General features: G+C 45.2%; 1 protein-coding gene and 1 long non-coding RNA gene across 5 annotated transcripts; one reads left to right on the top strand and one right to left on the bottom strand.

Annotated features, from left to right (window-relative positions):
- Nucleotides 1-2,174: 2,174 nt before the first annotated feature.
- LOC139791419 (uncharacterized) lies at nt 2,175-4,341 on the bottom strand. 4 transcript variants are annotated; one of them, XM_071733651.1, is made up of 4 exons: nt 4,061-4,341; nt 3,569-3,632; nt 3,403-3,460; nt 2,175-3,225 (listed from the first exon to the last, which is right to left on the bottom strand). In XM_071733651.1, exons 1-4 carry the CDS (start codon nt 4,121-4,123, stop codon nt 2,307-2,309), a joined length of 1,104 nt encoding a protein of 367 aa, XP_071589752.1. In that variant the 5' UTR covers nt 4,124-4,341; the 3' UTR covers nt 2,175-2,306. The 4 variants fall into 4 exon arrangements, with proteins under 4 accessions (XP_071589752.1, XP_071589761.1, XP_071589738.1 ...); XM_071733660.1 differs by having other exon boundaries at nt 3,403-3,457; XM_071733637.1 differs by having other exon boundaries at nt 4,019-4,340.
- On the top strand, nt 3,948-16,077 carry LOC139791440 (uncharacterized). The gene is made up of 2 exons (XR_011723926.1): nt 3,948-4,628; nt 15,938-16,077. It is a non-coding gene; the product is annotated as an uncharacterized lncRNA (long non-coding RNA).
- Nucleotides 16,078-16,572: the final 495 nt, after the last annotated feature.

Raw genomic sequence — 16,572 nt, 5'->3', positions numbered from 1 at the left:
CTTATATGAGTTGAGGTGATCACAGAGAGGCATGGGACAGCTGAATATGGGAACATAATACAGGTTTTACAGTTTGCTTAAGGACTGTTTTAACAATCCCAATTCTTGGGATGAGGATGGATGATTCTTGTGAGCATGTGGGTCTGTGATGTACAATGAAATCTCTCCCTTATCCTCTGTAGAGGATGAAGGACAGATTCATAAACGTCCCCTGCCAGGTTATTTTCACAATGATCCAAACCTGATGCTTTATTCCACAAGGTCATGGGCCATGTGGTATGTGCTGGCATGGACCATGTGCTAACACTACAGATTAACTCCAGAAGGTCTCCAGCAGTCCTTCTCTAGCAAATGCAGATTTTGTCATGGTCACTTGGGCTCTCCAAACAGCTTTGGCTCTGCCAGCTCACACCATATGAACGTGGCGATGCCTTCTGGGCATCACCCTTCTTAGCTGTCTTAATTAAACCCTACAGGCTAATCTATGCCAACATAATTTCTTTATATCCCAGTGTAAATACAGTCAATAGTTGGCAGGAAAAGATTTTTTTTTTTTCTGAAAGGGGTTAACTGGAGAAAAAACCTGAACATTTCTCCTAGGAATAGCTTAGAAGAAACTGCCATTGCCATTATTGGCGGATTTCCACCATTCATCTCTATTAGCCATGTGCTGGATTTTGCAAAGAAGATTTTAATTTTTGTCCAGCTTTTTCTTATAATTTCTATTGAATTCTTTACAGGCTGTTAGGTTAATATGAGATATATTTAGAAACACAATTAACGATTCTAACACTCCATTCTTCTGTCCCCAGGGGAAATCCATTGAAATTGTTTTCAGTTTAGGCCTGTGCAGCAAAATAATATGGCTGATCACATGATGGAAAACATTTTGCACAAGTAAACAGATTTAAAACATACTGAGCGAAAATATCACTCTTCTTTGGCAGAGAGAAAAAAAAGATTACGTGGCCAGTGTTGTGGTAAATGCATTGATTTCCAGAAACTACGCAAGAACCAAACAGAACTAAAATGCAAAAGCTGTATGAGAATTTGCTTCCTGTCTGGAAAATTGGCTTAAAAAATATTTCTGTCCAAATATCCACTCACCTAAATTTTAAGGAGTATTTTAACTACTTCTAATGTGTAAGAAGATGTCAAACATACTAAACAGGATTGGAGCACACCAAAAAATTGGCCACCTTTGCTCATGGCACTTACTGTCCACCAAGACCTTCTCTGCCAAGCTGCTTTCCAGCAGGAGGTGTTCACTCCCCAATTACAGCAACAGACAAAAATGGGCAGACTCAACTTGGATAGAAAAAGAGTAATTTAATCTATCAGGAGAAAAAGAAAACACAACTAGGTCTTAATACCCTCATCCCACCCATCCCTTCTTCCCAGGCCCAGATTGCTTCTGTCCTGTCACCCCTCTGCTGCACAGGTGAATGGGGAGTAGGGGTTTAGGGTCAGTTCCCAACGCGTTGTTTCTGTCTCTCTTTCCTCCTCAGGGGGAGGATTCGTCACAGCCTTCCCCCACTCTAACACTGGGTACCTGTCATGGGAGAGATTCCTTCACAACCCCCCTGATATGAGTCCCTCCCACAGGTATAGCCCCTCAGGAACCGCTCCAGCCTGGGCTGCCCACAGAGCCATGGCTGCTTCAGGAGCAGTCACCCTCTCTGGTGCAGGGTCCTCCACAGCTGCAGATCCACATCTGCCTCACTATGGTCCTTCATGGCATTGAGGACAACTGCCATCTCACCACAGGTTGTGGGGAAATCCCTGCTTGGGCACAACCTCCCACTCCTTCTTCACTGATCTTGGTGTCTCTGCTCTGGCATTGCTCTCACCTCCTCCTCTCCTCTGCTATGCAGGTCTTTTTTTTAAGTTTTGTTTTCCCTTTCTTGAATATGTCACTTGCAGAGAGGAATCTACCTTCCCAAATCTGCTCAGCATTGGGCAGAGGTGGGCCAGAATTGGAACCAGGGGAGCTTCCAGCAGCTTCTCACCGGAGCCACCCCTGTGGCCCACCTGCTTCCCAAACACCCCCGCATTAACTATCACCCCCAGTTCTCTGGGTGACAGTGCTGCTGGGTGCCAACCTGTCCCCATGATGTGCGGGCTCTGAGAGGCTTGAAACCCCAGCCAAAGGAGGGATGGATGAACCAGTGTACCATAAGAGAGAAAACATTTAATTTTTAAGCATTTGAGAAGGGGGGGTGAGCAGAAGATGGCAGTTCTTGGAGGTTCTTAGTCCTACCCTCCCCAGCTGCTTAGTACCTGGGGGAACTGTTGCTCCAGTGGGATCACAGCTCCATATCTGAGGGCAGACAGAAGCAGAAGCACCTCTTCCCCCATGCTTTCATGCAGCACCACAGCCAGGAGCAGCCCTTCTTCATCCAGTGTCCTTTGCTCCCCAGCTCTGAGGCATCCCGGGCACATTCCCTGCCTGCAGGCACCTGCCTCTGGCCACTGCACTCTGCCGGGGTGCTCTGGCTGGGAGCAGCAGGGGTGCTGATGCCCCACTCTGTGGGGCTGTATTTCTTCTCCCCACTCAGGTTCCTCCTTGCCTCTCTGGGGCTGGGCCACTGGGACTGCATCCTGTTCCCCAGGAGCTCCGGGTGCTCCTGCACCTCCATCCAGCTGGGGGAGACAGATGGCTCCCCAGGAAGTGCCCCACCACAGGCCCAAAAAGCCCTTTGATCCCTGGACAGCTCTGCCTTCAACTCCTTGCTGAGCCGCTTGCTCAATACCTGGGCAGTCCGGGCAGCCTTGCAGCACTTCCAAAGATGCTCTTCTGTGACCATGCTGCAGGGTATGTCCACACCCACAGGGCTCTTTGCCAAGTCCCCCCTGTCCCTGGGGACCTCCTCCTGCTTGGTCCCCTCTGGAACTTCCAGCAGGAAGTCCTGCCCAAGGGCTGGCCCTGGCTCCTGCTCCCTTTTCTTGACAGCCTCAGTAGACTGGGGCCGTTCTGTGCACTTGAGCGCTGCCAACTCTGCAATGGCACCGGGCCAGGGTTCTGGGAAGGAGTAGATGGAGGTATCCCCTGACAAGGAGCCCATTAAACACGAGTTCCTGTGCTGCAGGGAGTCCATGGAAGTCTTCGTCAACATGGAGCCCGGTGAGGAAGAGCTGCTCCTTGATGTGGAGGCCAGGGAGCCCAGGGAATCCATGGAGGCCAATGGGGCCCCCAGCTCTGTGTTTAATGTCTCCCCTTGGGTCCTACAAAGCAGAAGAGGAAAGAAACTCCGCTGCATCCTGGCCCAGAGCTCTGTCAGGACCATGGGGCTGCACCCCCTCCTCTCCTGGCAGGCAGGGCCTGCCCAATATGGGCAGGGGCAGGGACAGGGCATAGGGTGAGGGTCTGGAACACACTCTGTTCTCTCCCCCAGCACTCACGATGTCTCCTGGGACACCTTCCATTTCTTCGCTTCTCTGTCAGCCTGGGAAAAAGCTGCTGAGGGAGGAGATGGAGTTAACAGCCGGCAGCCCCCAGCACAGTCCTGCATCAGGGCTGCTGTGGGGTGCCAGCCATTTGTGGGTGCTTGGTGCCAGGGCCACTCACTTCTTTCCTCCCCCGGATGGGCTCTCCTCCTGCTCTTCTTACTCTTTGATTTCTTCCATGGTTTCTGTGGAACACCCAACAGCTGGGTGAGACAGGAGCAGCTCCTGGCCCCACACCAAAGCCCCCCATGCCATTCCACCCCAGCCCACCCAACCCCACTGTGGTAGTGGGTGTGCAATGTGGTGGCACAGTGTGGTGGGGTGTGGTGGTGTGGTGTGGGGTGTGGGGTGGGGTGTGGTGTGCAATGTGTGGTGTGGTGTAGTGTGGGGGGGTGTGGTGTAGGGTGGTGTGGTGTGTGGTGTGGTATGTAGTGTGGTGTGGTGTGTGTGGTGTCTGGTGTGTGGTATGTGGGGTATGGTATGGTATGGTATGTGGTGTGATGTGTTGTGTGGTGTGGTGTGTGGTGTGGTGTGGGGGGTGGTGTGTGGTGTGTGGTGCAGTGTCACCTACCCGGTGCTGCCTGACCCACATGATGGCAGAGATCAGGCTGACCTGTAGAGCAAGCATCATTAGTGAAAGAGGCTGAGTGGAACTGGTGAAGCTGTAGCGCCCCATGACACCAGCTCCTCTGCAGCTGTTATGCTCCCAGTCAGCAGCACAGGTCCATGGTGTGTATCCTCAGTGAGCTCCTGGGTGCCTGGTGACAGAAGCCCCAGCAATGCCAGTGTGGCAGAGGCTGAGGATGCAGTCTGCTGAGATGATGCCAGACTGTGGTGTTCATGACTTGATGACTGCTGCTGTCAGGGCCAGAGCCCCGTCTGCCAGTCCCTCGTGACATAGTGGGGCAATTAGAGCCCCCCCTTTATGACATCAAGGGGCAGTGATAGCAAGGGGATGGGATGTCCCCATGGAAATCAGTGGTGGCAACTGGGGGAAGCCCACAGTTTGGAGGACAGGGGACCTGGCAGTCCTTCAGAGGGCAGGGAGGATGTCCTTGTCTGTGTCTGTGTGCACCTCCAGCAGCTCTGCTCCAAGGCACTGAGGCCTCTATCTTGCCCCCAGCAGCCCTGGCTGCTCCTGCACCTTTATCTTGATGAGGGTAAAGGGGAAGGGCTCCCAGGTGAGTCCCACCAAAAGCCCCTGTCACCCCTCCCCACCAGCTCTGCCTGCAGCAGCAAATCAACTGCACTCAACTTTTAGCAGCCTTCAGGCGCTCAGTCAATGCCTTGCTACCGAGTGGTTGTTGAGATTGCCATGACCTTTCAATACTTAAAGGAGGCTTGTAGGGACATTTCAGCACAGTCTGTAGTGACAGGACAAGGAGCAATGGTTTTAAACTAAAAGAGTCCAGATTCAGGCTAGATGTGAAGAAGTTTTTTGCAATGAGGGTGGTGAAACACTGGAACATGTTGCTCACAGAAGTGGTAGATGCCACGCTGAAATCACAGAATCACAGTATCATCCAGGTTGGAAAGGACCTCTGAGATCATTAAGTCCAAACCTTGAATACTGAGTAATGAAACCATTTGCAGAACTTTTGCACAGGAAGGTCATGAAGCTTGGTTGCAATCCTGTGAGGTTTGTGAGCAGCAAGCCCCAGCCAGCAGTACTGCATGTTTCCCTCTGGGGGCTTTAGAGCAGCTTCTTCTCAAGTAAATGGGAGAAGCCAGCAATGGTAAGCAGGTTGCACACAAATGAATGGTTGTACACAAATACAATGCCCAGCCATGGCTGGCCATTTCTACAAGCAGTTAGTAACCACAAAATAAACCTTCATCTTTATATAAATGCAAACATGTTTATTCAAGCAAACACAACTCACAAAAATGCCATTAGAATGTCCAACTGATTTTCTTCCAGCGAAGTGTCTAAACACATTCTATGGAAGGACTATTGGCTTACATTAAAACATGTCCCATTATTTCTGTGTCTTGCTATATCTAGAAAGCATTTAAGCATGGGCTTTCTATCTAGGAATATTTAGGCTTTTTATTAAATGAGGAACCAATGAAGTCTTACAAGCCCAAGAATGGCTACAAATAATGGTCTGTTTGTGTCTGTTACTGACAACTCATTGTTGAATGGAAACAAACTCCAAGATCAGACATGGCCCAGAAAATCTGTTTTTTTTCAGGACTGCTTAAAGTGACCTGGATAGATATGTGTGGATATAGCAAAGCAATCTTTCTGTATGATGGGAGAGAATATTTTAAAAGGGAAACAGATAATTAGAATGGTTACTTGCCCACCCGTATCTACTGCTCTGACTGTCCTAAGTTTGAGATGGAACAGCTCAAGATGCTTTGAGATGTTCTTTGCAGAATATGTGTCTATCAGAACTAGGACTTTTCAAGCAGATGAAGGGCACCACGAAGGACATGTACATAGCTCTTCACACACGTTCTATCATCCCTGTTTTTCACAGTTTAATTGCAAGCAGCACAGATGAGAGACGGTTTTTGATACAAAGTCCTGTCTTCTATGGATAAAGTTTAAATCTCAACAATACACCAGAGGTAGCTGTTTCGCTCTATAAAGGACAGGAGACCTTTACTGAGATAAAATGAGTTAAAAAATGTTTGGAGCTAATTGCTATAGAGGTAGTTAGAATGGTGAACTGAGTATAGTATAGGGGTATATTTCCTCCTTCTTAGTGGAAATAGCACTGCCTAGCTGTATTTACAGTGCAGTACACAATAGCACACATTATTATCACTAGGAATTCCCCTACCATTTAGACTGGTTTCAACACACAACAAGTTTTATGGTTTGGATATAAACTCAATGGCCTTGACCAGTAAAAATGAGCTTGATAGCTGTATGTTATTCTTGTGTAGACATCACACTGAAGACTCATTTGCTGAAATCTGCAAGGATATTTTTTTTATTTTCAGATCAATCTCAATAAAAATTGCTACCAGAGATAAAGAGACAGCTGGGGCTTTGCTGCCAATAATGCTTCAAACTCCCTCTCAACATAGGACCAGTCACACCATGGCCACTGCTGTATCACGGTGTCCAGAGCAACTCAGTTCCTATAAGAACAGGTGATTTCAGTGGAAAAAGAGAAGTACACCACAGCAATTTTTAGCAAGATTTAAACTTTTTTCAAACAACACAGCACAGGTAGGGGGAAGAAAAGTTGCTCCTCATCAGGGAGCCCAGGGAGTCCATGGAGGCCAGCAGGTCCCACAGCTCTGTGTCTGATTCCTCTACTCTGGCCCTGCAAAGGAGAACAGGGAAGAAACCCTCCATTGGGACCCTCAGCTAGAACCCCCTCCTCAGCTGGCAGGAAGGGCAAAGACAGGGCACACGGTGAGGGTCGTGGGTACAATGAATTATTTCTCCTGGGATGAGTTGGGTTAAGGAGCTGCTTTTGAGGGACTTTCTGAGGGCTACTGTATTGCCTGACTCTGTGGAGCTGCATCTCTTCTCCCCACTCAGGTTCCTCCTTGCCTCTCTGAGGCTGGGCCACCGGGACTGCATCCTGTTCCCCAGGAGCTCCGGGTGCTCCTGCACCTCCATCCAGTGGGGGTAAGGGATGGCTCCCCAGGGAGGGTCCCACCAAAAGGCCCTTTGCAAAATAATATGGCTTATTGTCTTCTGTCAGACACCTATCCCTGCAGTCATCGAGACTGTATTTTTTAGAGATTTGCAAAGTGAAAAAATATAAGAGCTCATTTTGGAATAAAATTTTACTTGCCAACTTCTTAAGGAGTTCTAGAAAGATCAGCATAAAATTTTAAATACTTTTCAGTATTTTTGTTTCTGTTCAGGCTGACTGTACTTCATATAGTCCTTTTAAAATTAGGATACTTGGTGTATTTAAGGGCAAGTAGTTGGAGGACTTTATAAATCTTCAACATTTTTCTGTGTTTATTTATAGTAATAAATTCTTTATACAACTATGATATAGTCACTGTAATTCTCTAGACAAAATGCATGCTGTTCTGTATGTATGGTGTCTATTAGATATATAGCTTTGTTATTCGAATTATTTTCTGTAGAAGGACAGTTAAAAATGTTGGGCACATTTTCAGCATTAATACTTACATCTGGAACAAAATTAACTAAACTGCACTAAACTGTTGGCTCTTTAAAGGAAGTACATCCCCATACTACTACTCTACAAAGATTCAGAACACTGTTCCTTGCTGAGGAAGACAAAGCACCAGGGCATTTCTTGTCCTTTATTAAAAAGATAGCAAGACAAATGAGGCCTTAAATGTACATTTAGAATTTACTGTTCCCTTACATTCTCAGGAGAGAGGAAGATTTTAACAAACAACAGCTCTAAATGCTGGTAGCACTTGTATTCTACAAGCTCCTTCCTTCAGAGAAAAAGCCAAACTGATTTCTGCAACCCAGGATGAAAAGAAGCTGTTTACAGAAGCTCATCAAACTCTAGAGCATATCTAGGTTGGAGACACTATTTAAACTTTCTGTCTGCCTCTTTTATTTCCCAGCAGCCTTAACACAGCCAAAGGCAATGTCTGTGTCCCTCCTGCTCTCTGGTACAGGGGCCAACTTTCAAACTCTTTTCCCCTCCAAACCAGAGCTGCTATTTAATTGAGAATGGTGCACAGCCTGTGCCAAGTCCTAAATTATGCCTGGGAGTTATTTAGGAAACTTTGAGCAAAAATATACCTCAGGGTCTATCCTAGCAATTAAACAGGATAAACCATCATTTGCTGTGTTTAAGACTGTGCCCTGACATTGTTTAATTTACTGTTACTGCCAATAGGAGTACATGGTGGTAACACAAAGCATCTCAGATGATATAAGTTCTGAGCCATGCTTAGATGATGGATATAATTCAGAAGTTATATACTGTAATATCTATATATATCTATGTACTGGATATACTATAATTCCAGTGATATACTGGAATAAACCCAAAAAGAGGTATTTCCTACTTGAAACTAGAAATACCTATTGAGTAGCTACACCTCAGCGTATTCTCACAAGGTATAACTCCCTGCTTTGTGTTCTGCCTGCTATACTGCTCAACAGAGTGAATGATTAATATTCATAGATGTGCAATAAAAGCTGTATTCATTTAGGTAGTTATCCCAGATGGGTGAGAACCCAGCTGAACCAAGGCAGAGAGAACAACTCTGGTTACCCAGGTCCCCCTTAGGCCCTGTTATTCCCAAGCAGCACCTGTACTTTGCCCTCCCTTCCCCACATACAGCAGTTTCTCCCAGATTCTAGGTGCTACTCCTACCTCCAGCCCTCCCTGTGAACACACAGTTGCTTTTTGGGAGCAGTGAGGGGCTGAGCTTGGCCATTTGGCATCCTTCCTGCTTCATTCTTGCCATAGCTGTGGTGCTGTGATCCACACTCAAGTCTGACTGCAGCCAGTGGTGTTCTTCATTGGGATGCTGTAGCTACAAGACTCTACCTCCTCAGGAGAGAGATTGTGTCAAACAGAGGGAGGTCTAGACAGGGTGCCAGATAATCTCACATAGGCTCCCCTTCCCACAAAATGTTGGACCAGATGGTCTTTGGAAGTCCCTTCCAGCCTGGGCTGGTCTACGGCTCTATGGGTGTTGCAGGATGTAAAGTTTGTGCTGACTCTTGGAATTTTGTTTTTGCTCGTTCAATCTCTTGAGTTTTTCCTTACAATGTTCTGGAGGGAGCCTTCCATACAAGATTTTAACCTTGCTCTTTGAGATGAAAAGTAAGATTTCTGTTTTAACAGTGGAAGTGAAAGGTTTGTGGACATGGCTTCCTTACAGGGTTCAAAATCATGGAAGCAACAGAATAAATCTACATTCAGAATTTTAAAAAAAATTATTTTTTACTCTCTTTGCACTGAAGCTCCTGTGAAGACTTTTGAAGGTACATTTCAGTAACTGGATTTACCCATACATATGTAGAAAATCCCAAGTATGTGTGCTATTGCCTTACAATATTCTACTACACACAAGGTTCTTACTCGTTCAGCACATTAATTTTAAAAAATCAGAATAAAATACCTGGTGGATGGATACAGCCACTAGATGGGAGACAAGAGCTGGTTAGGAACTGGAGCATCAGTGCCATGTGATGCACTTAGGGAGCTCCCATGAGCTGCCACCACCAGCTGTGACAGGCCACACTGGAGATGCACACTAAGACATCTGGGACACTTTTCTAAGTGTGCAGAAGCAGGTTATTCACTGAACTGGAAAGAGGTTTTCTTATGAATTGGTAGTCGTGGCGATGAATTGTTGGGGGATGTATTTTAAATAACTGTGTTAATTCTCTGCCTCCAAATGGTTTTGCCGCAGGAAATTGTCCCCTTTCATCTGCAGCACTGAGGGAGGGTGGAGTTTGAGTCCTTACAATGTCACAGACTTTCTGTCTAGCTTTAGGCAAACTGCTTTTCTCCTCTGTATGCCAGTTCTTCCTTAGATTCTCTTTTTTTCTTTTTCCCACTTAGAGGCATATAATTGAATTTCTTTTCCTCTTCAGTGGAGATTAAGACTATGGAGACTGTGTGGTTATAATACTGTGTCATATAGAAATGTTTTTAAGCAATTTGTGGATACAATTTTTAGTAAGAAAAAGTTTGGATTTTTCAGTTTTGTGGGGATCCTTATATTTTACTTTAGCTAGGTTAATAGAAAATTGATCCAGCTTGTTGCCTAAAACTATTTGTAAAAACTAACCTAGTAAGTAAAAAGATAAAGAAATGTAATAATTTGAAAAAGAAAGACATACTGATCCCTGCCAAAAGGGATGTGGGTTGAGTAACCAGTGGACTAAGTAAGCCAGTCATGTGAGAAATTAAGAGATGATCATAGTAATAAGGAAAAAGGCAGTTTAACTCAAAACCCTTTGCTTAGGTTTTTGATATAGCAACACAGAAAGAAGTGTAATTGGACAACTCTCACAAATGATGCCCGTAATATCCAGGTAGGACCCTGAAGTGCACTGCAATAGAAGTGTGCTTTCAAATCCCATCTTGGGAGTTACTTCACTGAGACAGAGAGACCCAGAGGATCCCTCATCCCCACCTCTGCCAACTTTGGCAATGTCTCGATATTAGACCTGGAGTTTCTTTTACTTCCCCCCCCGCCCCCTTACCTTTCCTCTATCTGTTATTCTTATCTTAGCTTTTTCTATTTTTAATTTTTTCTTCAGCCAAAAATGTATGTTCTGGACCTTTGCTGGCAGTGTTTGCCTGGGCACAACTAATTGAATTGTGTTAACACTTGCATTCTTCAGTAAACGAGGAACAAAGAAGACCACCACAACTCAAAGCTATGCATCAGTGTCCTTGTTGGACTCTGGCTTTCTGTGCCCAAGGCCAGACTTGATGCAGTCTCATTTGGGTTCTCTACCTCATGGCTCTGGTCCCTGTGCTTGGTTTTTGCTGATCCTGACCTGACCTGCTGGCCCTGCCCCTGTGTTCTGCAGTGCCACTGCCCCATCCCTCGCCATCCTAAGCAGCTTCTGCCCCACCTGCTCTGCTCCCCGACACTGTATTTTCCATCCTTGCTGCTGCTTTCTCCTTCTGAAAATCTGCCTTGCTTTGTCTTCAAGAAAACAGAACAGCAAAATTAGCAACTTCAGACCATCTCAATGACATTATCTTCTCCCTACAAAGGACTTTATAAATGACAGTCAAATGTGGGCAGTTTACATAAAAATCCCCTCTTTTACAAGAGGAGAAATAAATCATAGTAAAATTAAAACCTCATCCACATTTTAGCTATCTTTAAGAAATTTTAATAATGTTTATGCTTTAAATATGATACATGGAAAAGGTGAACTGTACTTTGGAGAAGCAAGAGCAGACTCTGGGCAGACCAGAAACAAACCTGGGTTTCTAAAGTTCAATCCCCCAACATGTACAGTCTAACACCTTCTCAACTTCAGATATTTTAATGACTGCCCAGGTGCAATCCTTTGCAAACAGTAAGGATTAGCATCACTAGGTTAACCACTGCTCTTCAGTACTGCTCATTATCTGCTGCTGCCCGAATTGAAACTCATGCACCTGCATCCATCCCCCACATGAATACTGCCTGGTCTGTGACTCTGGAGCTCAAGCATCTATAATGCTATAGAAGTAAGAATTTGGTTAAGGATATGAGGAAGTGTCCTAAAGGAGCTGCTGCCCTCCACAGTAACTGTGATCCCCAGGAGGGGTGAGGCTGTCACCTTTGTCACGTGACTGTCACAGCTCAGCGGTTTGTACAGACCAAAAACCAGAGGACAGATTTATTCTCTATTACTACCCCTACTCCCTCTCCAGCCTCCCAAGGGAAGGTAAAAAGTGAATAAGGACGAGACTTAAAGTTGGAAATTAAAACGGGAACAGATTTACTGGAACAGGGGAAAGACAGTAACACGTGGCATAAGGAACAAAATTACAAATGTATACAAATATATACAAATATATACACAACCCGATCTCGATGGTGTCAGGGATCGGTGCCTGAGGGCCCCTTGCAGCAGGGCTGACCCAGGAGAGGGCTCCAGGGCTCTTCCAGCACCCGATGGATGTGGATTCTGAGGAGCCGTGGGGAGCTGGGGGTAAAGGAGCGCAGGGAACAGCGGGGAAGAAGCGGGGGAAGAGAGGAAGAGGGGCTGAGGTCTGATAGAGCATGGGCAGGGAATGGGAGGGAATGGACCCCGCTGTGTTTCGCCCCTCTCAGGGTCTGAAAACCCTCCTTTAGTTCCTCCTGCTCAACCTATGGTAATGACCACTGTGCTGCCCACACAGAAGCATTAAGCTACGTTGGAAAGCCTGCTGTGTCTCCTGATTACACAGTTCTGAAGTCGTCATGAAAGAATAAATAGCATTTAAAGCCCATATATTCTGACTAGGCATGAATATAGACTTCCATCTCTGCCTCTGCTTCTTAAACCAGCTTTATTATACAGTGAAGGGAGGATTTGTACAGGAAGGACTTGGACAGGACCATTTCTTAGCCTGGCAATGTTTTGTCTCCTCTGCTTGTGCCTCTCTTCTACTACATTAATAGCTTTTCATTAACAAAATCTTACTTCTGGCTAAATTGTGATAAATTACTGCATACCTAGAACACAATCATAGAAATGGACCTGGCTCATTAGGTTCTTTCTCCTCAGAAGGTGATAGCCTTTCTTCAAGGAGCATCAGGCTACTTCCTTCCTTGTCTTAAATTATCCCTTGGGAGCACAGGAACTGTGTTGAATAGGGGAAAAATATACACAATAGTGTGAATAGTGAAATGCTATTGAACTGCTACTATTGCAGCGCTGTAGTGTGCACGGGGGAAGTTGACCCAGATTGGATGAACTGAGCAGAAATCACATCCATGGTTTCCTTAAAGCCTTCCTCTGCTTTGCTACCAGAATCAGCAGTTGGTAAATGTCAACAGATAGTATTTTCATTTTGCTATGGAGCAATCTATAACTGAAAAAAAAAGCATTACAGACACTTCTGAGAATGGCAGGAAGAACTGGCCTCAGGATATTCTGACCTCCATTTCTGTATCATTTGGCTACACCACAGATAGAAAGCCTGTACCAGCTGTTGTGAGTCACATTTCTTTACACAAGAAAGAAGCATCTCTTCACAGCAAGCATTTTGTTCCTCTTTCCACCTTGCCCATGCTCTGCTCTTGTTGCAGGAGACTTTGCAACTGCTTGGTCCGTTCAGGAACCACCTGCTTGCTAACCCCCTCTTCAATGCATTGATGTCCAGTTGGAGATCAGTGATAAGTGGTGTTCCTCAGGGGTTGGTACCAGGACTGGTGCTGTTCAGCATCTTTATCAGTGACATGGACAGTAGGATTGAGTGCACTCTCAGCACTTTCGCTGATGCCACCAAGCTGTGCAGGGTGGTCAACACGTTGGAGGGAAGGGAGGCCATGCAGAGAGACCTTGACAGGCTTCAGGTGGGCCCGTGCAAAGCACATGAAGCTCAACTAGGCCAAGTGCAAGGTCCTGCACCTGGGTCAGGGCAACCCCAAGCACAATTACAGGCTGGGCACAGAATGGATTGAGAACAGCCCTGAGGAAAAGGACTTGGGGGCACTGTTTGATGAGAAGCTCAGCATGAGCTGGCAGTGTGTGCTTGTGGCTTAGAAAGCCAACTGTATCCTGGGCTGCATGAAAAGAAGCGTGGCCAGCAGGTCAAGGGACCTGATTCTTCTCCTCTGCTCCACTCTTGTGAGACCCCATCTGCAGTATTGTGTCCAGTTCTGGAGTCCCCAGCATAGGAAGAAGTGAGTTCAGAGAAGGGCCATGAAGATTATCAGAGACCTGGAGCACCTCTCCTGTGAAGAGAGGCTGAGAGAGCTGGGGTTGTTCAGCCTGGAGAAGAGAAGGCTCTGGGCAGACCTTGTAGCAGCCTTCCAGGGACTGAAGGGGCCATAAGAAAGGTGTGCAGAGACTTTTTACAAGGGAATGGATTAATAGGACTAGGGGAAATGGTTTCAAACTATAGTAGGGTAGATTGAGATTGAATATGAGGAAGAAATTCTTTAGTGTGAGGGTGGTGAGACTCTGGAACAGGTAGCCCAAGGAAGTTGTGGCTGCCCCCTCTGTAGAAGTGTTCAAGGCCAGGCTGGATGGGGCTTTGAGCAACCCAGTCTAGTGGGGGGTGTCCCTGCCCATGGCAGGGGGGTTGGAACAAGATGATCTTTGATGATCTTTAGGTGAACTGATGATGGTCCCTTCCAACCCAAACCATTTTGTGATTCTGTGATTCTATGAATAATGAACAAAATCTACACTAGTAACTAAAAGAGGACAAGGACTTTTTTCCTGAGCATTAGGTAAAGAAACCAGAACTAAAAGAACACATCCCATATAGCTTTAATCCATAACCTTAAAAAATGGGATAGACACATCCAACCTCCGTGTTGGAAATGGTCCATGTGCAAGTTGTGCCCAGTAAAGTGCAAGCTCAGCTCAGAACCATGCCATGTTTTTGATTGCAATTTGATACAGATAATCACAGAACACTGATTGTAGCCACCATCTAATAAGCTTACTGGTATAGACAAGTCCAAATGGCTGTATAATAGGGCATGTGGCTTACCCACAAACCAGGACTGGCGCACCTGCACTAAGCTATCACCTTTCCAACTTCCAAGTCATGATTGTCTCTTGCTAATCAATAGCAGTGTGGACCAAAGTTTTCCTATTCAGAACATAAATTGGTGGATTTCCAGAGATACACATATATATATGTATGTGTATTATTTCTAGACTGTATACAATTGTGAATGCAGAGACTGGAAACATCTCTTTCTTTCCTCAGTGTCTCTTTGTACTCTCACCTTTGTATAACTTTGTGTAACTGTTAAATACTTTGTTATTTTGTTTCTGAGATCCAACTTACCTCAGACCCTAGGGTGAGAATAGGAAGAAATTATGAAAATAGTAAAAAGAAAAAAGGGATGAAGATAATAGTGTCATTTCTTCTCATGCTGCATACAGGATTGTAACACTAAACAAGTACCAGTACTGCATGAATCAGCTTTGAATTCTATTATCAGAACTCCTGAGTATAATAGTCAGCATTAAATGTACAGGAAGTGCTATTATTTCCTTCAATAATATACAGCATTTGTAAAAGATTGATATGCTCATTATTTTGAGAATTTCTTTGTGAATTAAAGAACAGAACAAACTTTTATATAGAAGAGGTGCCCACTGTACTGATAAAGTAAATGCCATTCAAGGTACATACTCCAGAAGACAACAGTGAATCCTTTTGTTCTGCTAAATGTGTTACTTATGGGGTTTGTGATAGAGTTTTATGCAACTGACAGTTCAAAAGCAAACATCACAGTGCACAAAGAATTGGATCTTTCAGGAGAAAAATTGTCAGAGTGTAGTAAGATTTATTTCTAATTAAAGTATAGCAGTGCTTCTCTGTGAATGGAATGCATCATTTCATTGTATTTACACAAAAAGCTGAAATAATGGCTGCCCTTTTGTGACACTGATATTTCACAAACCAGATTGGCTGCCTATAAAATAAACAATGCAAGAATTTTCTGTTGCTCTCCTTTCCCCTTGTCCCTTCTCTGCTGGGGTGGGTTTACCTTGGCTGTCTACCAGGTGCCCACCAAGCTGCTCTATCACTCCCGAACAGACTGATCCCAAGTCATGCTACTAAAGCTTTGTGGACATCCCGGGTCAGCCCACCAGAGCAGGCTCAGCACTGCCTCCAATGTGTAAAGCAGAGCAGCTCGAAAAAGGAGCAGAACCAGAATCCATCCTTATGCAGATGTGATCAGCAGGAGTTTGCATGCAGGAGGCAGCAGCGGTGGCTGCTCTGGAGTACAACTTCAGTTGCAGTGGTCCAGGTGGACTTGTGCTTGCTCACAGTGTGAATATATTATGCAGGCAGAAACAGGCCATCAGTTATTTTTTTTAATTACTCACTCTGACTAAAAGACAGTGCATGTGATTGATTTTTACCCTGTTTAATAGGATGCCTTCTGAGGATGGAAGAACAGCTTCTAAACGCTTCCGGAATATGGGCGGCTGACCTGAATTTCTGAGATGAATGCCAAGTGGTACACTTTGTAATTTTCATAGAACACTGAATAAAGCTAAGCACAGATGAAAAAGAGCTGGATTACCATGTTCACTGAACAAATCAGTACCACTCAAGGACTTCTACATATAGAGCAATTGCAAATTTCAGAATAATAAACCGATCCTGGAAAAATCCTACAGATACACTTACGCCAGTGCTCAGTTGGCTGATGATAATTGATTTCCTAACATCTAGTATTTTCTTTTTTTTTCATTGTTTGATAGGATTTGTTTTTTCCTCAGAATTAAATGGGAATTACTTATGCAGCTACTTTTTTAATGGCTATAATTAATATTCCCTGCAGCTTAAAAAACATCTTCAGTATCGTCTTTTAATCAGTAACTGCCTCTGGTTTTACGGTGTCCTACAGCTACTTCTGCTTCAGGGAGCTCAATAAAACAGGTAAGCCTCCTCCCCTTCACACTCCTCTTTGAACATTACTTCACAGGAACACAAGGGCTGTGAAAGCCTTGCAGCTGTGGGAGGGACAATCCCCCCAAGATACATGAAAGGAGTCCCCGCAGTG

The sequence above is a fragment of the Heliangelus exortis genome, chromosome 1 (assembly GCF_036169615.1).
Source record: "Heliangelus exortis chromosome 1, bHelExo1.hap1, whole genome shotgun sequence".
Classification (NCBI taxonomy): domain Eukaryota; kingdom Metazoa; phylum Chordata; class Aves; order Apodiformes; family Trochilidae; genus Heliangelus; species Heliangelus exortis.
The sequence above is the reverse complement of the archived record's forward strand: the minus strand, read 5'-3'. Positions and strand labels throughout refer to the sequence as shown.

What these genes read in the sequence shown, in the direction of transcription:
- LOC139791419 (XM_071733637.1), bottom strand. Translation starts at nt 4,123, where the DNA reads ATGGGGCGCTACAGCTTCACCAGTTCCACTCAGCCTCTTTCACTAATG. An exon ending in TGTGGGTCAGGCAGCACCGG is followed by an intron (nt 3,633 to 4,018) that starts GTAGGTGACACT and finishes GGTGTTCCACAG; the next exon opens with AAACCATGGAAGAAATCAAA. An exon ending in CCATCCGGGGGAGGAAAGAA is followed by an intron (nt 3,461 to 3,568) that starts GTGAGTGGCCCT and finishes CTCCTCCCTCAG; the next exon opens with CAGCTTTTTCCCAGGCTGAC.